Here is a 24,546-nt window from a genome sequence, read left to right on the forward strand (position 1 = left end):
TGCTGTGTATCACATGATTACTTTTACTGACTGATCAACGAGAAATTCAACCATTTCTAAATCCAATCGACAAAGGAGTCAAGAGTTATGGGGGGCAGGCAGAAAAATGGAATTGAGGCCACAGTCAGATCAACTTATCGAATTGCAGAGCAGGCTTGAGGGGCCGAATGGCCTAGTGCTGCTCCTAATTCTTGTGTTCCTGTGTTCTTAATAAAGCCATGATATTGGGTTCATAAAGAAAGAATTCCTTTAAATTATTTAATGTTACCTCAGCCATTTGTTGTATGAGACTTTCAGTTTTGCACAGTTTGAGACACCAAAGCAATTTACCCAGTCCTGGTTTTCTTACATAGTGTTGGCCAAATAATAATTTTGGTATTGTGTCTAGTGAAACACTGATGTCTTTTATGTAGTTCACAATGTTAGCATTACACAAACATTTGTAAAATGACTCATTTCAATATAAAACTCTTATTCCCCTCTCCATGCAGAATATAGACATTTCTGGCAAAAAAAAAATTAAGACATCGTTTAATTATTGAATTTCTGAGAAATTGAAGTGGAGTAAAACCATAATAATTTCAACCAAATTTTAACAACTGCACGCTTAACACTTAATAATTTGGCAATTATTTGTTTTCATTATAATGATTTGATATAATGGAAACTTCACAGAAATATGTTTTATTAGTGATATGCACCAAAACCAAAGTCAAACAAAGCCTGATTTTTACCTTCAAATTACTCAGTAACAAGAGGGGGAGGGTTAACCTGTTAAATTTTGTACTTTACTGTCATGCTATTAATCAATTTTCCTGGTAGAGAAACCAAGTCGCTAGGTATTGTACCATTGTATATATTTTTCACAAAGGAACCCTCATTTCATATTATTCTTGTATATTAAGTGTGAACGGAATCCTGCCAGAAAATCGGTCGTGAAAGATGTCATTTTTTATGCCAGGCCCATTTACTTTACATTGAATGCTGACTTCACTGTTCTTCTCCATATTTTCATATTGCATGGCCACCAGTGGGATTGAATAATTCACCTAGAGTTATTAAAGACAAAAATCATTAATGTTTCCCTCTTAAAAATTCAAGATCTGACTTTGACATGTTACATTCTAATCATCCCTCTTGCCAATAACATAGGATTAGTAAGAAAATCAGAAAATATATTCAAATGCTTTCATCAAAGGTGGTGAATGTAAAAAAAAAAATTAAAATCTGATTCTGTCACTAACCATATAAATGTATATGTTACCTTGTACTTTTCTTTTGTTCATTCATGGGATGCAAATGTTGCTGGCAAGGCCAGTATTTATTGCCCATCCCTAATTGCCCTTGAGAGGGTGCTGGTGAGCCACTTTCTTACACTGCTGCAGTCCACGTTCTGTAGGTACACCAATGGTGCTATTAGGTAGGAAGTTCCAGGATTTTTACTCATCAGTTATGAAGGAATGACGACATATTTCCAGGTCAGGATGGTGTGTGGCTTGGAGGAGAACTTACAGGCGATGGTGTCCCCATGCACCTGCTGCCCTTGTCCTTCTGGGTGATAGAGGTTGTGGGTTTGAGGGGTGCTGTCGAGAACCATATAGCTGGTGCACACTGCAGTTAGTGGCGGGCAGAATGAATGGGTAGGATGTCAATCAAGCAGACTGCTTTGCCCTGAACGGTATTCAGCTTCTTAGTTGTTGTTAGGGTTCACTCCACCAGGAAAATGGAACATAGGACTTAGGAGCAGGAGTAGGCTATTCAGCCCTTCAGGCCTGCTCCGCCATTCAATAAGATGATGGCTGATCTGCTTGTGGTCTCAACTCCACTTTCCTGTCTATCCCCCATAACCCTTGACACACTTGCCTGTCAAAAATCTACTTAACTAAGCCTTGAATAAATTCAATGACCCCCATCTCCGCTGTTTCCTGAGGAAGAGAATTCCACAGACCAAAGGCCCTCAGAGAGAATTTTTTTTTTCTCATCTGTCTTAAAAGAGAGACCTCTTATTTTTAAACTGTGTCCCCTAGTTATATTCTCCCCTACAAAAGGAAACATCCTCCCAGTATCCACCCTATGAGGTCCCCTCAGAATCTTGTATTTTTCAATAAGATGCCGTCTCATTCATCTAAACTCCAATGGCTAAGGCAAATGGAATGTTGGCCTTTATTTCAAAGGGAATGGAGTATAGAAATAGGGAAGCCTTGCTAAAACTATACAAGGCACTAGTTAGACCACACCTAGAATACTGTGAACAGTTTTGGTCCCTGTATCTAAGGAAAGATATACTGGCATTGGAGGCAGTCCAGAGAAGGTTCGCTAGGTTAATCTCAGGTATGGAGGGATTTTCTTATGAGGAGAGGTTGAGTAGTTTGGGCCTGTACTCATTGGAGTTTAGAAGAATGAGAGGTGAACTTATTGAAACATATAAGATTCTTAGGGGGCTTGACAGGATAGATGCTGAAAGGGTGTTACCCCTTGTGGGAGACTCTAGGACCAGAGGGCATAATCTCAGAGTAAGGAGTTGTCCACTTAAGACAGAGATAAGGAGGAATTTCTTCTCTCAGAGGGTAGTGAATCTGCGGAATTCTCTACCGCAGAGGGCTGTAGAGGCCTGGGTCGTTAAATAGATTCAAGGCTGAGATAGACAGATTTTTAATCAGTAAAGGAATCAAGGGGCATGGGGAAAAGGCAAGAAAATGGAGTTAAGGATTAACAGATCCATGATCTCATTGGATGGTGGAGCGGACTCGATGGGCCAAATGGTCTACTTCTGCTCCTATGTCTTATGGATATAGGCCCAACCTATTCAACCTTTCTTAAACTAAGTCCTTCATCCCAGGAATGAGTCAAGGGAACCTTGTATAAATTGCTTCAAATGCAATTATATCCATTTTCAAATAAGGAGACCAAAACTGTACACAGTATTCCAGATGTAGTCTCACCAAGGCCCTGTACAATTGCAGTAAAACTTCCCTACTTTTAAATTCTATTTGCCTTGCAATAAACAACAACATTCCATTTGCCTTCCTAATCACTTGCTGTACGAGCATACTAACTTTTTGTGATTCATGCACCAGGACTCACTCTGTACCACTGAGTTCTGCAATCTCCCTCCATTTAAATAGCATATTGCTTTTCTATTCTTCCTACCAATGGGGACAAGTTCACAATTTCCCACATTATACTGTCGAGGAACTATCATATTTTTCCAAATATTATTGGGGGATGTTTTAAAGCAGGCTTATGTATATGTATATGTGTGTGTGTGTTTCTGTGTGTATGGCTAATTTAATTAAACTAGAGATGGTTGGACTGCAAGTTTCAAAGAAGCAAGGTGTAAAACAGGCATTTGAAATGGAGATTGATAAAGCTAGAGTGAGGTCAATAGATATGGTGTGAATGAAATTTGCATTTTTAAATAAGTGGAGAAGTGTTTGATTTTCAAAGGGACATGGAAAATGTTTACAACTGGCAAGATAAATAAGGCAAGGTTATTACATTGATTTTTCCCCAAAAGTGCTGGCCATAATAATACCATGCAAGATTGTTATATTCTGGGAAAAGTAACTTCTAAAGACAAGTGGAAACAATGGGATTTACAAATCAAAAGGGATAAAATATACTAAAAGAAGGGTGAAAGGCTGTGTGGGGGGTGTGGCCGTGTGAGATCTTGAAAGTTATCTGTGTGAAACAGACTTGGGGATAAAGCCTCTGGCCACCCTGCAGAAGTTTGCTGTTCCAGTTACTAAATTTGTGTTAAAAGCTTTTGAAATTCCATTGCCCAGTGGGTGCTTGTGATAATATTGTTGGATGACTTTATAAATTTGGAAACTATTTGGACTGTTGCCGTAAAGGGTGTGTGTAGTTGGAAGCCTGGTTAAGTAGAAATTTTGGGAACTGTTATAACTGTGTAACTGTAATCGTGTGTGTGTTTTTTTTCTTCTTCTGTTAATAGATTTTTTAATTTAATCTTTAACATCTCTAAAGGTGGTAGTGGACTCATTACTTCTGACCAGCCTTCTCGTAATAAATACAAATTGCAAAATCATTGTGATAGCGTGGTCAAGTTTCCTTTGTGGATTTGGCCGGCCTGGCAAATACCACCTGCCATATCATAAAAATACATCAGCCAATTTTTTTGCCTACTCACTTAGCCTATCTATATTGCTTTGTAGACTCTTTATCTCCTCTTGACAACTTTACATTCCTACCTATCTCAGTGTCATCGGCAAATTTAGCTACCGTATGTTCAGTCCCTTCATCCAAGTCATTGATATAGATTGTAAATAGTTGAGGCCCCAGGGGGAATATGCCATCACGCTGCTGACTTGTGCCTTGTTGATGGTGGACAGGCTTTGAGGAGTCTGGTAGTGAGTTACTTCCTGCAGAATTTCCAGCCTCTGACCTGCTCTTGCAGCCACAGTATTCATGCAGCTGATCCAGTTAAGTTTCTGGTTAATGATAATCCCCAGGATATGGATGGTGGGGAATTGTATGATGGTAACATCTTTGAATGTTAAGGGGAGATGATTAGATTCTCTCCTGTTGGAGGTGGTCATTGCCTGGCACTTGTGTGACCATTAGATTTTGGATTAATGGGAAAGCGCAGGAGAACAAAGTTAGTGATAATTTTGATATAAAGTTGCATAATGTATAATCTCCAGGTCAGTTACATGAAACTGATCATGGAACATAGATCCAACCTCCTCATTAGTATCATGTGATTTGAGTAATGAGATTTCCACTTTAAAGACTTTCACCTTTCTAATTCCAAATGTTAAAGTATAAGCAGCATATCATTCATTTCTGTTCATCTTCACTTCTATGATTTACATACAGTAAGAAAACAGTATGAAAAATAATTGTCCATTTTATTTAAGTTTTGACAGGTTTACAGATTGCAATAGTCTCAGCATCAACTCTAAATCGAGTCAAAAGTGCTATTCGACAATGAGGAATCTTCAGTTTTACTACCAGTCGATATTGTTGGACACTGGTTTGAAACACCAGTAATGGATTACATGCATAAACTAATACCAAGTCATTCATTCATCAGGGTATTTTCTTCATAGAAGCATTGAATGGTTGCAACACAGGAGACCATTCGGCCCAGCACGTCCAAGCTGGTTTTCTACAAGAGCAGCTCAGCTAGTCCCACCTCCGCTGTTTCCCCATAGCCCTGCAAAACTTTTCAGATTAATTATCCAATTCTCTTTTGAAAGCCGCCACTGAATCTACCTCCATTACATTCTCAGGCAGTGCATTCCAGATCCTGACCACTCGCTGCGTAGAAAAGTTTTTCCCACGTTGCCTCTGGTTCTTTTGTCAATCACTTCAAATTGGTGCCCCCTGGTTCTTGTCTCTTCCACTAATGGGAACAGTTTCTCCCTATTTACTCCCATTAATATTAACCATTTCCTGTTTACTGGATTTAAAAATTATATACACTATAAGATCTATATGAATTGCCATCTGCAGAAATTTTCCGAGCTCACTGGCGGAGGGCGTGAAAGGTGGTGCGTGCGGAAAATATGGCGGGACCCTCTTCACAACGGTGTGAAGGCAGGTCGTGATCTTCCACTCAGCCCGCTGACAGTGGGCCGCGTTTCCCACCATCGGTCAGCGGGGAGCTAATTGTAATACATTAGCATATAATTAAAAGGCCATCCCGCCAGGCTCTTGGAACCCTGCCGTATCGTCCATCCACGTCAGCGGGAAAGCACGTCGACGTGTTTCACAACAGCACGCAGACAACGTGCACTTGGCGGCCTTCACTTTGGGGGTACTGAGGTGAGTGAACAGCAGCGTTCTCCATTGCTTGCCCATTGTTTACAGGCCTCAGGGGCGCCGGGGGGAGGGGGAAACTGATGCCTGGCCCCGCAGGCAACTGCTGAGGGGTGGGGGGGTGTCTGGGGGTAAGTACTGGCCAGCCTCAGAGGTGACTGCTGAGGCGGGGGGGGAAGCGCTGCACTGGCGCTGCATCCCGCGCCCAGGCAATCGAGGTGGGGGGCAGGGTAAGTGAGGGAAGTGGCCACGCGTTAGGGATGCCTGTATAAACTGACCATTCCTCCGCAACTAAGACAGATCAGGCGCAGCCACAGTGATATGATTGGGGTCAGGCTCCTAGCCTGCCCATCCATGCAAACATCGCAGAGGCACCAAAGGGCCACCAAGTGCTCCATACCTTCCCCTCCACCATTGCACTGCCCCCACCACCACCCCGGCTCAGACTTCGAATCCGCCACCACTTTATTGGACCGCGGAGCAGTTGGACTGCACACGTTGTACAATCTCCTCGCCAACGCTGGCCCTGGAGCAGTCACTGCCGGAGGTGCTCACAGCCCCTTGCAATCCCAGCATCCCGGTTTGGACCAGTATCCCCCATGTCACAGGTTGACAGGGCAGCCATGCAGCGCACTCATCTCTGGCCATCCAGCACTCTCCGGGAAGATTAAGGGGTGGTCACACCGGGCCAGGAATGGTGCTAAATACAGCCATGATAACCACATCTCTCTCTCTCTCTCTCTTTCATGCTGCAGGAGGACCACATCAGGATCATGGTGACCTAGCTGTGTGCCTGATGGCCGACAGAGACTGTAGAAGACGGAGGAGAGAGTGACTGAGGCTCCTGGCTGTGTAAAGGCAAGTGCAGCAACCTCATGAAGGGGCAGCAGGGGCTCCCGCACACACTGCCCAGGAGCGACAGCGAGTCGTGGCTGGTCAGCACCTAGCGACACCCAGGGTCTAAAGACACTTCCTGCCATTCCTGCTGATGACTGAGAACCAGTGTCACTGCCGACTGCGCATGTCTAGGGACCTGGTGGCTCACATCTGTCACTTACTGCAAGACTTGGAGCCAAGGGGACATGGAGGGCATCCACTGCCAGTGGCTGTGAAAGTGACTGTGGTGCTCAATTTCTATGCCAGTGGCTCCTTTCAGGGCTCCAATGACCCCTGTGGAATTTCACAATCCGCCACCCACAAATACATCCATGAGGTCACAAGTGCCATCGTTTCCATGGCACACGACTTTGTGCATTTCGCCTGGGACCGGGACAGCCAGGATGCAAGGGCCATTGGATTCACCCTGATCTCGGGATCCCCACAGGTGCAGGGTGCGATTGACTGCACCCATGTGGTGCTCAGGTCTCCATCACCACACTCAGTGGACTTCATCAACCATAAGGGCTTCCACTCACTGAATGTGCAGCTTGTGTGCGACCACCAGAAACACATTTCGCAAGTGTGCGCATGGTTTCCAGGGATTGTGCACGATGCCTACATCCTGAGTCACTCACAGCTCCCTGAAGTTTTCCAGGGTCCACAGAGGCTGCAGGGTTGGCTCCTCATGGACAAGGGCTACCCGCAGAGGCCGTGGCTGATGACACCCGTGCAGCAGCCTCAGGCCACAGCAGAGTGGCGCTATAATGAGGCTTATGCTGCAACTCACACTTTGGTGGAGCAGACCATTGGGATGCTGAAGGTGCAGTTCTGGTGCCTGGACCGGTCTGGTGGAGCCCTGCAATACAGTCCACAGAGGGTGTCACGCATCATCATCGTCTGCTGCACCCTTTACAACCTGGCGCTGCAACAGGTGAGGAGCTGGCTGAGGAGGAGATGGAGGAGCTGCACGTCTCCTCCGATGAGGAGGAAGAAGACGGGGATGAGGGCGAGGGGGTCCTCGGTAGTGATGACGACGGGGATGAGGCTCTCGCACTGGGTAGATGAGGCAGGCGCATTAGGGAGGCCCTCAGAGCTGCCAGATTTGAGGAGGATGATGATGTCATGCAGTGAGGTGTCCCCATAGATCCTCACATCGCAGTGGTGAATGTTTGATTCCAGTCTGGCTTATGGCAGCACCAATACCCTCTGTGAGAATGCTCCTGTCATGGAGATACAGTGGAGGCCCTAATAGTCACTCGATCGCAGGAGGATGATGATGGCATGCAGTGAGGACACTCCATAGATCTTCACATAGCCTCTGAGAATGTTTGACTCCTGCCTGGCCGAGGGCAGCTCGCTTGTGCTCCATGATCAGAGACGCAGCCATGAAACTTTAGATGCATCTGATGCTGTGTCTGCCTTCAGCACCTCAGCCCTTCAGGAGCTGGTGCACAGCATCACTGGTCGCAGATGCTGGTGTGATGGGGGCCAGACCCACCTTAAAAGTGCTGAGAACGCACAGAGAATATGAGAGAACTCTGTGGCGCCTGCCCACTACATTCTGGCAGCAATGACCAGCACTGCCGAGGTGCAGGCATCAGTAATGTTCCAGGGAGTGTGAGGCTGGACCATCACTGTGGACTGAAGATCGCACAGAGAAGAGGCCCTGGACTGAGACACCTGCCTTTTATTTTGTGCAGAAAGGTTTCACATCTGGGTGACAAGAACACCCCTCATCAGAACAAGGAGCCGTGGGCAGGGAGACATTCTCAGGAGTTTATTGACAATAGTGAATAGTATGTGATCAACCCCCGTGCCCAGGCTGTGCAACTACTTTTACCTAACTTTCCTAACCCTGCCACTACATCTTGGTGTCCCTGGAGATCCACAGCGGAGGTGGAGGCCGCCTGCTGACTGTGTCGCCCTGTCTGTGATGACTTTGGCGGGCGTCTCCTGGAGGGCCAAGACTTGGAGGGCCCTGGCCTGCTTTCGGTGTCCTGCTATGTGGCAGTGGCCCCCTCCTCGGCCTGTGAAGCTGGAGCTGCGGAGGTGACAGGAAGAGGGGAGTCAGATGGGCCGGTCACTCCTGGGTGGTTGGCCCCAAATGTGCACCTGCTGATCCTCCTCCCTATGGGTGCCCAAGGGTCCCTGGCTGACTCCGTGAGTGGAAGGGGTAGAGATCGAACTGCGCAGCACCCCTCTCGCATTGGAGGCCAACTATGGCATCAGCGATGGAGTTAAGCCTGCGCAGCAGTGCAGGACCGATGTCCTGGACCAAGGTCTCCATTGCGGCCGCCATCCTGCCAGTGTTGATCTTGGTACGTTGCAATGCTGGCGCTATCACCTCAGCCTGAAGACGCATGGATTCCTCCATCACGCCTTGCAACCTGAGGACTGCAGTGGACATCCCTTCCTGATGTTCCCGAGCTTGCCTTTGCAGTTCCAGCAACTGTGACATGACCGAGTCCAGAGGCTCATTATCTGACTCAGACTCAGCAACGTTCTGGCCTCCAGCAGTCCTCCGCAGGCTGGGGTCCTGGGAAGTCACTGCCTCCACCTGCTGTGGATCAGAAAATGCAATGTGCTCACCAGATTGTGATCCCGAGGCTACTCTAAACCTAGGTGCCACCGAGGTGTGTGTCCCTGCGCTGGTGGAGGGTGTGGGTGAGCGCTGTGATGGACTTAAGGGACGTTGCCTTCAGATTCCTCTTCAGAGGTATCTTCGGAGCTTGATTGGAGGCCCTGGGTCATGGACTCTGATGGTTGTTTGGCAGATGTGCCTGTGAAAGCAAGTGGAGATAATTAGTGCATGGCAGTGGCCTGTGGGAGAGGATACATCACTCATGGCATGGTTGTCTGATGGATGTTGCACCACTGGATCCTCTCTTGGTAGAGCAGTGCCGACCTCACCATCAGCACAGGACTGGTCCCGGTCATCGCCGGCCAGCTGGATGGCTCTGTTTTCGAATTCTGTCAAACTTTGATTTCCGGCATCCCTCCACCTGTCTGCAACCTTTCCCTCCTGTTGTGAGTCAGTTTGTCCTGCATGGATAGAGATGGGGAGAGTGTATCAGGACGCCTGCCGGGCCAGGTGATAAGTATGCCTGGCCTGTGTGGGTGGTGAGTGGTCCCATGGACGGTGTGAGGACAATGACAGTGAGTGTGAAAGAGTGAATGGGTGATGTCCCTTGCACTGGCAGTGAGTGAGTGCCCTGTGGGTGTGGGATGGGTTTGTGAGTGTGTGAGTTGGGGGTGATGAAAAGAGTGACTTACCCTGGCGGAACGGAGGAGATCATTCATCCTTTTGCGGCATTGAGTGGCTGTCCTCCTCTGCAGGGCATTTGCACTGACCACCGCTGCCACCGCCCCCCAAGCCGGGTTGGTGACATTGCTGCCCATCCTGCAGCCAGAACGGGGGTAGAGCACATCCCAGCGGACCTCCACGGCATCCAGCAGTCGCTCCAGGGACTCGTTGTTGAAGCGGGGGGGCTGCAGTCTTTTTTCCTTTATAGGCCATGTCTCCCGGGCAGCGATGGTGAGCTGGTGATGAGCGCTTTGCTGGCAGCTGACTTTTAAAGATGGCGGCCAGCGTGATGCAAAAGCAGGGTGATGGCGAGCGGGCGAATGAGAGCCCACCCGCCATGGAAAAGGCGTTTTCATGGGCTTGAATATATAATGAGGCGGGCTCGGGAAGATAAGGCGTGAAAACCCACCATTTTCATCGGCGGGTAGGACTCCATTTTACCTGCCCACTACCGCACTTAGTGCAATTCTGGGAAAATTCCACCCAATGTTACAAGTTATTTCCACAATGATCTTCATTTTTGAAATAATATCTATTATTCTGCCTGTGAATGGGTAGAATGAATAGGAGTTGTAAGCAATCTCTTTCACCCTTATTGTTTCATGAGGTAATCATTGTGAAAATGCAATCATATAACTAATCTGGATCTATAATACTTTGCTGTCAGTCTTCTTCTTTTGGCTCCTCCCATTTTATTTGGGGTTGCCACAATGCTGGTTGATCACCCTTCTCCATCTCCTCCTGTCAGTAACAAAGTAATTAAGAGATATTACATTAGAGTATTATAATAAGAGCAGGTCATTCGATCCTTTTCAATAGGATGGATGGATGATCTTCTACCTCAACTTCACTTTTCCACGCTAATTCCATATCCCTTGATTCCTGAATATGCAAAAATCAATCAACCTCTGTCTTGAATATACTCAACAACTAAACATCCACAGCTCCCTAAAGTGCAGAATCCCAAAGATTCATAACCGTTTGGGTGAAGAGATTTCTCCCTATGGATGTCCCCTTATTCTGACACTGTAACCTATAGTATTAGACTCTCCAGCCAGGGGAAACAGCCTCTCAGGCCTATCAAAGCACTCAAAGAATCTTATGTTTCAATTAGATAAATTTTCACTCTGTTAACCCACATTCTACTCAATCTTTCCTCATAGGATAACCCCTCATCCCAGGAATCAATTTAGTGAATTTTTGGCACACTGCCCCAAATGCTAGTATACCTTTCCTTTGGTAAAGAGACCAAAACTGTACAATAGTCCATTCGTGGCCTCACTAAGGCCCTGCATAATTACATTAAGACTTATTTACTCTTATACTCCAATGCCTTCATAATAAAGGCTAACATGTTATGTCATTCTTTGTCAAAGCCTGGAATGTTAACATTGGGTGAACGAAGGAAAACCAATATAGCAGTAAATATTATAATAAATCTCTCATTTCAAAAAAAAAACAAAAGAACATTGAAAATTAGCTGCTGAATTAAAAGGATTTATACCCACTTACATGTGTCAGCTTTCCATAATAAGGAAAGTACATGAGATCAAAGGTTCCGTTATTTGGGTAGAAGTGAATTATAGCATTGTTCTTTTCTTTCTGAAAGAAGCAAAAGGATACTTATATTATTTTAGTAGTGTTATTTTAGCAGTATTCTCAAGGCTACATTAAGAACAGAGAAGACTTTCTTTGCTGAGAGTCTAGTGTAGACAAAATATAGTAGTCATCATTAAATAAAGAAGTACCATGGACTAGAAGCATTATGTTCTCTAATAGTTGGGAACACTGGAGTCTTTGAAGAATTACAAACTAGGAGTCCTATTATCTTTCTCAATTGATGTTTAAACTACACTACAATACAGATCAGCCATGATCTAATTGAATAGGTTTGAGGGGCTGAATGGGTCTAATGGCAAATTGGGTCTATTTTCTCTCGAGTTTAGAAGAATGAGAGGTGATCTCGTTGATACGTACAAGATTCTGAAGGGGCTTGACAGGGTAGACGCTGAGAGCCTATTTCTACTAGCCAGGGAATCTAAAACATGGGGCACAGCATCAGAATAAGAGGTCGATCATTTAGGACAGAGATGAGGGGAAATTACTTCACTCAAAGGATTGTGAATCTTTGGAATCCTCTGCCCCAGAAGATTGTGGATTCTTCCTCACTGAATACATTTAAAGCTGGGATGGACAGACTTTTGGTGTCTCAGGGAATCAAGGGATATGAGGAGCGGGCAGGGAAGTGTTGTTGAAGCCCAAGATCAGCCATGATCATATTGAATGGCGGAGCAGGCTTGAGGGGCCATATGGTCTACTCCTGTTCCTACTTATTGTGTTCTTGTTTTTGGATGACCTACTCTGTTCCTATGTTCCACTACTTTCAACAGTTTCTCCAGTCCTCACCAGATTGCTGGATGGATGTATTTGCTTCTGGTTTGATGATGTAAGACATTTCTATTGTATATAGAAGTTATACATCCTACACATTGCGGAAAGAATAAGTAGAACCCTAATAAGTTTCAGCGTTTGGCTTGTAATATTGGGGCTTTTTAGTTTCTATCTAATTTTTGCTTGAAATGGATTGCAATTTGAGATTGATAAGTGATGAGTATCTTTTGAAATTAACCACCTAGAAGGACAGCAATTTTGTGAATGTTAGCTTTCAGATGGCGGGGAGTTAAATTACTCAAACAACCTTCACAGAAAAATGTGTCAACAGCTACTTACCACTTGAAGGCTAGATTTTTTTTAAAGTACATCAATTAATTTCATTTGTCTATTAGTTGAACCCCTAACTGGAAAGAATGTTCCTACTGAGGAATAAGGTACACCTCTAGGATAGATGAGGTCAGTAGTTTGGGAAGCGTTTACCAGTCTACCCCAGTCACCCTGCACACATGAGAAGAGGCATTAAAAGAGACAAAAAAAAAGTGAAGCATGAGAGCTAATGGCCTCGCAAATGCAGATGGTTTTCCCCAGTTTGCTGCCGTAACTTCAGCAGAACCTACGGAGAACCAGCTAAAATGGCTGTTTCCACCTGTCACCTGACAGAGCTACACCAAGACACTAGGATGGTGAACCCCCATGGAATTTTCAGGTCAATGGAGGCAGAAATGTACAGCTGTCACTTGCACATTGGCAAGTTGCTTATACTTGAGAGAGTAGCTTGTTCCTGAGGACTGCAGTGTAGAATTTTCCAACTCATGAGGAAGTTCTCAAAGCTTCACTAGGAGTGGTGCACTAGTACAGCGATCTCAAAGTTGAGATTCAACCCTCAACAGTTGAATTTCTCCCTCAACCGATGGGGGAGACCCATCTAGTCCATCCTTCAATGCGGGGGGGAGAAAAGAGCTTTCTTGGGCATTTATCAAATTCAATAAAGTGTTGTAAATTTGAATACTTCTCCATTTTGGGCACTTTACCACTGTGCATTCCCAGTCAGACATGGAACAACCAAGTTCAGTGTAAGTCTTTTCTTCAAGATACCCTTAGTAATGTGCCTTAAACCCAACCTTAGATCACCCACAACTGCACAGGTCAGAATTTTTCTATGCCACTTCCTAGTTAGATTGACTATTTGTCATCTCTTTTGGACAGTTCTTTTTTTCATTCACGAGGTGTGGGCTTCTGTGTGATTGGGCCATGCCAACCTGGCACTGAGTTGAGTCTGCCCAAACTAACATCTCATAAAACAATGTCAGGACATCGAAAGAGGAAGTTTTTGTCCAATTAGCTTGTGCTGCATTCAAACCCAGTTTCCGGAGCATAAGGACAGTGTGCTAAGTTATTACATTAGCTAATCCCTCAGAACAAATGCAAGACTGTAAATAAAGCCCATATTGTTTTGTTCAATTAAAGCAACAAAAGAAGAAACAAAGCACAACATGTAAGATTTATGAAGCTCTCAACAGGCTGGGACCCAGCTACAGCATGTCAACGGGCCATATATCAAAATATTCAACATTGCCTGGAATTCTCCCAGTTGAGGAAGATGTTGAAAAAAAGGTTTTCCTCAAAACAGTACATTCATTTAAAAATAGCAACATGTGTTTTGCCTGCCAAGACATGGTACCTAGAACCCTTTCACAAGCCTGGCGTTTTGAAACCTGAGGTTGTCAGTTGTTTAGAAAAATAGATAAAAGTACAATATTTAAACAAGACTGAGAGCTTGTTAGTGATGAAAAGGGTCTATATTTAAAATGTTAACCATTTTTTCTTTACAGATAGTCAGGGAAATTGGCCACTATCTATTCCTGATTGGGAAGAGATTTACATGTGGGAAACAAATGAACTCTTTGCAAGTTCTCCCAGTGTTTTTTTTTTGGGTTAGTTGACTATTTTAAGTGTAATCTTATGGACTTGATGGGCCAAATGGCCTCCTTCTGTACTATAATGACTCTAGGTCCAGTCTTTTCACTAATGGGCACCGTAGTAATGGTTCAAACGATTAATCCAGTTATAGAGAAACACATTCAAAGGTTTATGCTGTGATTCCACAAATCTTTGTTACTTGAAGCACATTATGTACATGTGCTGCATTTACATTCACTGTGGCCAGCATTTTCTGTTCAGTGTGTGGGGGCAGGCCCCGCATGCCAACGCGTAAAATGACACGCGGTGATGTCGGGCGTGCGTTCCGACGTCACCGCACGTTACTCTGATCTTTCGTTCGGTGGGTGTGCACTGGAGTCGGCTGCGCGCCCGCCAAACTGTCAAAAGCCTGTTAAGGCCATTAATGAACTAATTAAAGCAATTGTCAGGGCTGCCCATCCAACCTTAAGGTTGGCGGGGGGGCAGGCGAAGAGCCCAGGCGGCCTTTGCATTTTTCATGAAACCTCATCCACAGACGGGATGAGGTTTCATGAAGGGTTTATTAATTAAATAAAAAAATTTATGAAAATTCATAAACATGTCCGAGCTCAAGTGATACTGTCACATGAGGGGACATGTCTGGATAATTTTATTTTTTTATTTTTTCCATCTCAAACACTGAACTTAATCTCCCTGAGGCAACTCCATGCCTCAGGGAGATTTCTGCGCTCTTTCACGCGTATGCATCGAGAAAGAGTGCAGGCCCCGACTCTCCCTCCTCTCCCCGCCTGCACAGGTAGCGCTGAGCGCTACCAAGCGCCCATCATGCTGGGCGGGCCTTGATTGGCCCACCCAAGTAAAATGGCGGCGCGCAGCTGATCACGGGTGGCGATTGGCTCTGCACCCACTCCCGACCGACCGGCCCATATCATAACTTAAACCTAAGTTGATGCAACTTTATATGTTATCAAATGTAGTAGATACGTAATGGCAACAGCTGTTGTAGTTGATTAGTGCACTGTCTATTGAGACCTTGGATAAAACCAGATCTAAACTATTGAGCTAAAAATCCTTTATCTCTGCTGGGTACAAGGGGCCTATTTGGAAAGGGTTTGCCAGTTTCCATCTAGTTCCTACAAAACTGAGATTCACAGATGAATTTCTTCCCAATTCAACATTAATTGATACCACTATTTGGATAACCCACCAGATTAATAATTACAACAGTACTATGTCTAATATTTTTAAGCATCATTTATCCAAGTGCTAACCAGCATCCATATGTCATTATGGAATTCAGAGCTAGCCATTGTATTCTAACTCGGGGTTAGACTATTCCAGTTCATGATTTAGTTCAGACATTGATATCACTCACCCTGAATTCACAGGTCACATGTGGTGTTGTTCCTTTACCAGGCAGGTAACCAATTATCTATGTAAGGAAGCAATGCTCATGAATATTTATTTTATAGAAACAAGAGAACAAGAATTAGAACTTCCTCTGCAGGCCACATCTTCCTTGGTGCAAAATCAAAGTCTCATTAAAACTTTTGATCCAATTCAAAAAGTTCTTCGTGCTAAATGAATACAAAATGATTTGAAAGAAGCAATTTAGCTCAAGTCTCTGGACCTAAAGAGTAGTAAGATACAGGTTTACACCCATGATTCTTCACATTATGATCTCAATGGAGATCCAGAGCGAAGGCGTTTCCTTACAGGGAAGGAAAATAAGCCAACCAAAGACTTGGCAAAAGTATCCTGCATCTATAGTGGCCAGTTACAGTGTGGCAGTGCCAAAATACTGTGGCAGATCACCTTGCCCTCCTGATTAATGCTGGATGATCTGAAAATAGAGCATAAAATTAATTTAATGAAGGTAATAAAATAACACATTGTTTAATATATAAAGCCTGTATTGCTGAACACAATAGTATATAGTACTATACAGTCACAGATATAACTGATAGTCATAGTATCATAATGGCAGAGAAGGGGGTGATAATTGATAATCATTTTTTTCATTTATGGGATGTGGGCGCCGCTGGCTAGGCGAGCATTTGTCGCCCATCCCTAATTGCCCTTGAGAAGTTGTTAAGCACAAAATGGATATTATTCGTCTTTAGGGTAGACACTTAAATTCTGAGAATGAGTTGGTAATGCTTAAAATGTCATTTTGCTCACTGGTAATACCGACTGTGAATCAGAAGGGAATGGGTTCAATGCCCCCACTCCATAAAATGCACATATAATCTAGGCCAATAGTTCAGTGATTTACTAAGGGAATATTACATTTTTGGAGACATTAAACCAAAACTATGTTCATGTGGATATAAATAATCAAATGTGCCCTTTTCAAGAAAAGTGGAAAAGTTCTCCCAGTGTCCTGGCTAATATGTATCCCTCAACCTCAGCACATCACCAAGACTTCTTCAGGAGCACCACCCAAACCCATGACCTCCACCACTTAGAAGGTGCATCGGGATACCATCATCACCAAATTCCCTTCCAAATTTCACACCACCTGGCTTGGACATATATCATCATTCCTTCATCAGTCAAAATCCTGGCAATCCTGACCTAACAGCATCTTCATCATATGGACTGCAGCAGATAAAGAAGGCTCACCATAACCTTCTCTCGGGCAACCAGGGGTTGATAATGAGTGTCAGCCTTGCCAGTGATGTCCACATCTTGAGAAAGAATTTTTTAAAACCAATAAAGCCAAAACAGATTAACTGGTCATTTATGTCATTTGCTGTTTGTGGGACCTTGCCGTGGGCAATTTAGCTGCAGTGTTTGCCTACATTACAGCAACTACACGTCAAAAGTAAATCATTGGTTGTAAGGCACCTTGAGACATCCTCAGGACATAAAAGGCCTTATATAAACATACATTCTTTCTTCTTTCTTGATTTAATCAGCTGATGGTGTGTGTGCCAAAGTATAGTCATTTATCAGATACCAGGAAATTCCAGGGTCCATCAACATTCCAAGATTTATTGACACATGCAAACAAATATCTGTAAACACAAAACTGGCCAAATCCTGACTGTAGGAGAAGGGCTAGAAATTTACAACAACAGCCTCTTGCATTTATGCAGCACCTTTAATGCCGACAAATGTCTCAATGTGCTTCACGGAGAAATAAGGAAAAGCAGGTGCCGAGCCAAAGACGGAGAGATTAGGAGGGGTAGTGAAACGTCAAAGAAGTGGATGGGCCTTAAAGGCAGCGGGGAAAGTGGAGAAACAGAGAAATTTAGCAAGGGAATTTCTCAATGTGGGGCCTTGACGATTGGAGGGGTGAAGGAGAGCACGGATGCACAAGAAGTAGAAATCAGGAATGGAGAATTGGAAAGGAGGGACTGTAAAGCTGTAGAGATTTTAACATTTGATGCAAAATGGGCAATGGATGTGCAGAGTGCACCCCCGTCACTCACTGCCCACCCCAACATCACTGCCGACATGAGAGAGATAGAGAGTGGGCAAGTTCGCAGCGAGATTTAAATGCAAGTATGAGCATTTTAAATTTTAGGCACTTGGAACCCAATGCTGTTCAGTGAGGACAAGAGTGAAGGGCAAGCAGGACTTGATACAGAGAGCAGAGTTTTGAATGAGCTCAGTTTAAGGAGGATGAGAGGCCCACCAAGATAGTACAGGGGTAATAGTCCGGAGGTGGCAGAGACATGCATGGAGGTTCAGTGGCAAATAGGCTGCAACAGGAACAAAGGCTGGTGAGTTTATGGAGATGAGAGTATGCAAACTTTGTATTGGGGATGATATGGTATCAGAAGATCAGTTTAAAGTCAAACAGAATGCTGAGGATCTGTTGCTGGGGTGGTTAGTGAACACCCTGTGTCACATAAGCATGAGCTTTCCTTGTGGGTCTCATCTGTGGCTGTCTTATATAAATTGAAGGTAGGTTACAGTAATCACCCCTTGCTTCTATGGGGTAAGGCCTAGAGAACCCAATGAACCAATTTTAACATTTGATGCAAAATGGGCAATGGATGTGCAGAGTGCACCCCGGTCACTCACTGCACACCCCAACATCACTGCTGACATGATAGTTTGTTATCAAATTGAGTAGGAAAGTAATAATGGCTTCCCTGTATTGTCATTAAGGTCAACATACTCTGTTCATCTTCAAGAGAATACAGGGTTTTCCTTCAGAGTACCCAAAGGTGGGATCTTCAATTCCAGAGCAATTTTTCAGCATCGTCCGATTAAACTGACAAGCTAATCGTTCTTCACTTTCATCCTTCTCTTGCGTGAAGTATTGCCCGGGAGAACATGGAATGTTCTTAATAGCCTGGACGCTGTCATTGTAGGCTGTAATGGATAAAAAGAAAGTCACAAAAACCACAAGCCTAGTAGAGTAATAGATTGTTTCCACTGGCATACCTGCCAGTAACAAGTTTCAGGTAACAACAAAAAAGAATCGTGAGTGTGATGACAAAAATGTCATTCTACACAGGGTGATTAGAATATGGAATTCTCCACAACTTATTGGATAGAACTTTTCTCCTGTCGAGGGCGTTGTGTGGGGGTGAGTGTAGGCGGGCGTGGACCCGTTTGGATCCGTGCCGCCATTTTATGTGGGTGGGCCGATTAAGGCCCGCCCAGTGTGACGCGCGCCTGGAAGCGCTGTGCGCTCCCTGTGCGGGGTTGGGGGGTGGGGGGGTGGAGATTCCCTGAGTCGGGAGTGCGCTCTTTCACACATGCGCATGAAAGAGCGCAGAAATCTCACTGATGCACAGAGGTGCCTCAGGGAGATTAGTTTTAAGTTTTAACAGTTCAATAAAGTGTTGAAAAATTTTTTATAACATGTCCCCTCATGTGAAACTGTCACATGAGCTGGGACATGTGCATTAATTTCAATAAAAATTTTTAAGAAAATTTAAAATCATTCATGAAACCTCATCCCGTCCATGGATGAGGTTCCATGAAAAATGCAAAGGCCGCCTGGGCTCTTCGCCTGCCCCCCCGCCAACCTTAAGGTTGGACGGACAGCTCCATTAGTTATTTTAATTGTTAATTAAATGGCCTTAATAGGCCTTTGACAATCGGCAGGTGCACAGTGGAATCGGCTGTGCGCCGGCCAAACCGAAAGTCTAAATGACGCGCGATGACGTCGGGACACGCGCCTGGCATCACCGCGCATCATTTTACACCTCAACGAGCGGGCCCCGGCCCCCTCGCCGAGCCGAAGATTCTCCCCATTCAAGTAGAGTCCCCTATCTCTATTTAAAAGGGGAATTAGACAGGTTTTTAAAATTATTTCACAGGATGTGGACCTCGCTGGCTGGGCCAGCATTTGTTATTCATCCCTAATGGCCCTTGAGACGGTGGTGGTGAGCTGCCTTCTTGAACCGCTGCAGTCCACGTGGTGTAGGCACACCCACAGTGCTGTTAGGAAGGGAGTTCCAGGACTTGGACTCAGTGACAGTGAAGGAACGTTGATTAAAAAAGAGGAATGTCAAATGTGGAGCAAACAGGAAACTGGATTAGATTATGTGGCCTATGTGAAGAAAAAACAATGGCACCCATTTAATGGGCATTTCTCTGTGGTGACTTTCCATGATTCTAGAGTATTTTAATAACTGTTTTCCATTTCACACAGAACAGGGCTCCCCTTGCTATAGCTTGTGCGATACCCTATTGACTACAGATACTGGAGTGATTTTCAGAATCAGCAGTTTCTGTGCCATTGTTGTACTCACTGGCATCTGGAAATGGTGTGGACTAATTTAATTTAAAACGATGCCAGTAGTTGCTACAAACAGCAGCAGCAAGCAAAAACAAATGAGTCCCGCATGGTGCATGACTGTGCATTTAGGGAAAAATTTAAAGACTGGCTGAATGCATGGCCGACCTGGCAATCAAAGAAGTCAAACATCTGATGAGCCAGATAGCCATCTGTTTAGCCTGCTTCAAAGGTTTCAATTTTAGAGCCTTTTTTGACACAGTTCTGCAATGGAATTCTATAATAGATTATTGGCTGAGCACTAAACCACACTAAGGTATTCAGCTCTGCAGGGGGTTGTTTACACAGCTTTGAAGGAGACTTTTAGCTTTATTTGATTGACAGTTTTAAGAGCTTGTAATAACTTTATCTTTCTTTGAAGTGGTTTTTCAATACCTGTTTGTTTATTTGGCAAAGATTAAGAGGTGTTAAAAAGATTAATGCTTTTTTCAACGGGAGTATAAATGGCTGTGCTTGAGTGACTGTTTTATGAACTTGTAAGAGAGGCAAATATTCAAGCTGACTTTGAAAGCTTTATTTTGACAATTTCATAAACATTTCATAGACTTGCCAGTGTTATTACAGGGCTCATGAGTTCTGCCGATAGTGGATACTGGAAGAGTGGATATGGAGGATACACTGGGGGAGTGGTATGGAGGAGTCATGGATGGTATGGATGGGGTATGAGGTGTATTGTGGGGTCATGGGGTTTAGAGGGGCATGGGTGTTGGTGAGGTGGTGAGGGCTAAGAGCCGAACAGGTAGTCCATTGCTACTTCTGACTGATCTATATAGTAGCATATTTACACTTTAATTAATTTAAGGATTCACCTACTTAGGATTCAGTCTGTGCCCGTAAACTAAGACCATGTTGAGAACTGGGCTGATGTCTCAGCAGATGGAGATGGGCCTTCTAACCTGCCCATTTTGGCATTTGCCTGCTTCCTATTGCCACCTTAGGCCTACTTTGGGAGAAGCAGCCTTGCCTCCAGCTTGTCCCCACCTCCTCAGATTGAAAATGCAGGGGGAGGACACTGCCAGGACCAGGCGGGACCACAGAGCCGACCCCCGATACCCGTCTCAGATGAAACTCCACCCCTCGGTCCCAGTTATTATGAACTTCCTTGTTTCGCGATTTTAAAATTCAGACGATTGTTTAATGCTGCTCTTCCTAAAGAAGAAATGCAGAAACTTACGTTCAAGGAATTGATGCAGGCTTTTCACATAATGTGACCACGTGCTCTCCTCTGATGAATTGAATGCAATCCTAAGTCCACCAAGATGTGGTCTTATCATCACTCCTAGGAAAATGGAAAGATTACTGACAGTCCAGAATTTCATCAAACAGTTAACATCAAGGCAAGTTCAAACAAGTAATTCTGACTGCTTTGTATAGTAGCATATTTATACCTTAATTCATTTAGGGATTCATTTATTTAGCATTCAATCTGTACACATAAACTAAGCCCCTTTTACATGGGTGATAATAATTAATTGCTCTTGAACACTGCACCTGAAAATAACTTGAAGTTGATATGTCAATGGCTGGACAAAAGTATAATGCAATTTCTAATCTTTCACTGTAGTTGTAATCTCTGGTGTTCCCCATAATTCAGTGCTCAGTAACATGGGGCTGGATTATACGCTAAGAGTGGGTTCCCCGCACCCCAATATAAATGTTGAGGGCAAGCCCACCTCCCATCAGCTGGCTCACCCCGCTTTAATTTTTTGGCCGACAGGCATTTAATTGTTCTGAGGTGACATTTTCGCCTGCTTTCAGAGGAAGCCCCACCTCATAGAGATGCCAGCCAATGAGAGGCCGGCAGCTCTGCAGTATCAGCAGGGCCACCAAGAACAGCAGCCACTACTGCAGCAAGGATATCAAGGAGGCATTCATCCGCGGACCTAGCCCTATAGGTAAGGCCCCGGTGAGGGTTGGCGGTGTGGGGGTCATGGTGGTCAGGGCGGGGAGGCAGGATGGATGCAGAGAAGGAGAACCATGGTAGGGCACTCCAATTGGCACTGAGGACCCAGAAAGGAAGCATCTTCCACCCCCCCTTTCACTGACCAGCACCCCACAGGATCAAACGTGTCGGGCATCACATTGGACGTGGGCCTTTCCCATCACCTATTAAATCTGAGTGGTGGTGGGGTAAGGCATTAAGTGGGCATTAATTGCCCACTTTAGGGATCAATTGGGCCACAGGCAGGCAACACACCCGACACCTCCCCCGCCACTTGTAAAATTGCAGCAGGGCGGTGGTGGGCATGGCACAGCGCCCTTTTTTATAAGTCCACCAGCCTGCTTTCCCGCCTTGCAGGTCACCTGTAAAATGCAGCCCATAGTTCAGTAACATGGTTAAGTACCTGGATTGTTGACTCGGTCACGATATCTTGGCGTATATGGACTGATTGTAGATAGCATCCCATACATGCACAGAGAAAACATTCCAGCCAGAGAGGAATACAAGCAAAGGTAGAAAAGTAAAATAAGTGCTGCAATGTAAACAAAAAGATATTCTGGTGAGTAACACACATATGCACTGATTTGTCCTTTTCAGGATATAATAGGTTACTGTCCAATTTCTCCCATCGTTACTCTCTCCTTCTGGTCCCTACATGGATTGCGCTCTTTTTTGGTCAGCCTGTCCTCACACCTCTTCTTGTGCTGTTTTTCAATTGATAGGTGATACACATAAACAGCCCAGTAACAACACTTTGCCTTCCTCAAAAGGAATGTTTTTAGGACCTAATCACCATGTTACCACAGCAACATTGCTGAGTTTAATGAGTGAAAGGTGCATCCCGCAGTCTAGAGACCTGCATTGGTACTCCAATTGTTATGGTCCCAGCTGATGCCACTACTGGGCAAGTCAGATTCCAGCTGGCTTGATAGATCCTAATTATTTTTTAGAAACCGTGGAGGAAAGTTACTGAACAAATTCACAGGAATCTGCTGATGAACTTTTAACAGAAAGAATAAAATATTTATTAAACAAGAAAAATGAACTAGATTACACTAGACAAAAAGGTTGGAAAGATCTCAATACAAACACAAGAAGACGCTTCAAATTCACACTATTCCTTTACCCCTGCAATATCTTCACAGACACATAAACCAGTGAAAAGTTACCACTAGCTTAACACAAAGGCTTCTCTCTTGGGACTGGCACAGTCGCAAACGGTTTTCTTCTGGTGACTTCCTGAGCATTCACTTGATGCTTCTCACTCAACTCATGTCTCTCCCCGAGATACCCAAAACCAGTTCAACTTTTATAACAACCCAACAGCTTCAGGATCACTTTCACAGAGAGCCATCTTTATCATTAGCTATTGACATCCTTACATGGTAGGAAGTGGTTTACCTTTCGTTGGCTCTTTCCTCCTGAAGGTCTAGTTGAAACCCTGAGCTCACTTTGCTGGGCACTGAAAGTACAATCTGCTTAACCATCAAAATGGCCTCTGAATTATGAGGAATTCACTGTTACTTTTTTTTCATTCATGGGATGGGGGCATCACTGGCTGGGCCAGCATTTATTGCCCATCGTTAATTGCCCTTGAGAAGGGAGTGGCTTGCTGGGTCATTTGAGAGTCAACCACATTGCTGTGCATCTGGAGTCACATGTAGGCCAGAAAATTTCCTTCTCTAAAGGACATTAGTGAACCAGGTGGGTTTTTATGATAATGGTTTCATGATCATCATTAGACTTTTCATTCCATATTTTTTTATTGTATTTAAAGCACCTGCCATGGTGGGATTTGAACCCAGGTCCCGGGAGCATTACCCTGGCTTTCTGGATTACAAGTCCAGTGGCAATACTACTATGCCGCCACCACCTCCTCCAATTAATGCCTCAGGTATAATTTTGGATGTTATGAATATTATATGGCAAAATATATGGTTATTATGATTATCCATCCAGGCATACACATACATATGTTTACTTGTATATTTATATATATTTATATAAAAATGTTGAAAATGGAGAGCAAAAGGCTGTTTGGCTGACAGTCAACTATTACGTCTTTTGGCTTTGTAATTGGTGTAAGAAGGCAGTGTGTCACAAGGATGGATGTGTTGGCTAACTAATGGCTGAAACATGAGAAAAGTCCTGTGATGAAACCTCCGGGAATACATTTAATCACACTTGGCAACCCTACTTCATACCAATAAGAGTTTGTTAACCTTAAAGGAGTAATTTCATTTAGCGGCAGAACATTCTGCTGGTATAATTTACCTTATAAAGCATATCTTATGACTTACTATAGGCAATGTTATGGAATATTTACCAATAATGTTAAAATGATCTGTGCAACACACATTTTCTGCCTGTTGCAACTTCCCTGTCATACCACAAGTGATATAAAGAAAAACTATTTCTGGTAGTTGGAGAATCTAGGATCAGCATACATAGAGAATTAAGGGTTACAGCCAGACCTTACAGGATTAAATTTAGGAAATTTCAACACAAAGTTTGACAGAAATTTTATAAATCTCTAAAAATTGCAGTTGATGTTAGGTC

At 44.2% G+C, this 24,546-nt stretch overlaps 1 protein-coding gene across 2 annotated transcripts in view; it reads right to left on the reverse strand.

The window, feature by feature from the left end:
* Positions 1-452: 452 nt before the first annotated feature.
* atp1b4 (ATPase Na+/K+ transporting subunit beta 4) overlaps positions 453-24,546 on the reverse strand; it is a 74,920-nt gene continuing 50,826 nt past the window's right edge. For both annotated transcript variants that reach the window (XM_078547634.1, XM_078547633.1), the window contains 6 exons: positions 22,391-22,519; positions 21,220-21,324; positions 18,414-18,610; positions 15,657-15,713; positions 11,480-11,569; positions 453-1,049 (listed from right to left, as the gene is read on the reverse strand). In XM_078547634.1, the coding sequence (XP_078403760.1) occupies positions 888-1,049; positions 11,480-11,569; positions 15,657-15,713; positions 18,414-18,610; positions 21,220-21,324; positions 22,391-22,519 (740 nt within the window). In that variant the 3' untranslated portion in view covers positions 453-887. The remainder of the gene's footprint in view (positions 1,050-11,479; positions 11,570-15,656; positions 15,714-18,413; positions 18,611-21,219; positions 21,325-22,390; positions 22,520-24,546) is intronic.

This window comes from Cetorhinus maximus, chromosome 8 (assembly GCF_964194155.1).
Source record: "Cetorhinus maximus chromosome 8, sCetMax3.hap1.1, whole genome shotgun sequence".
Taxonomy (NCBI): Eukaryota; Metazoa; Chordata; class Chondrichthyes; order Lamniformes; family Cetorhinidae; genus Cetorhinus; species Cetorhinus maximus.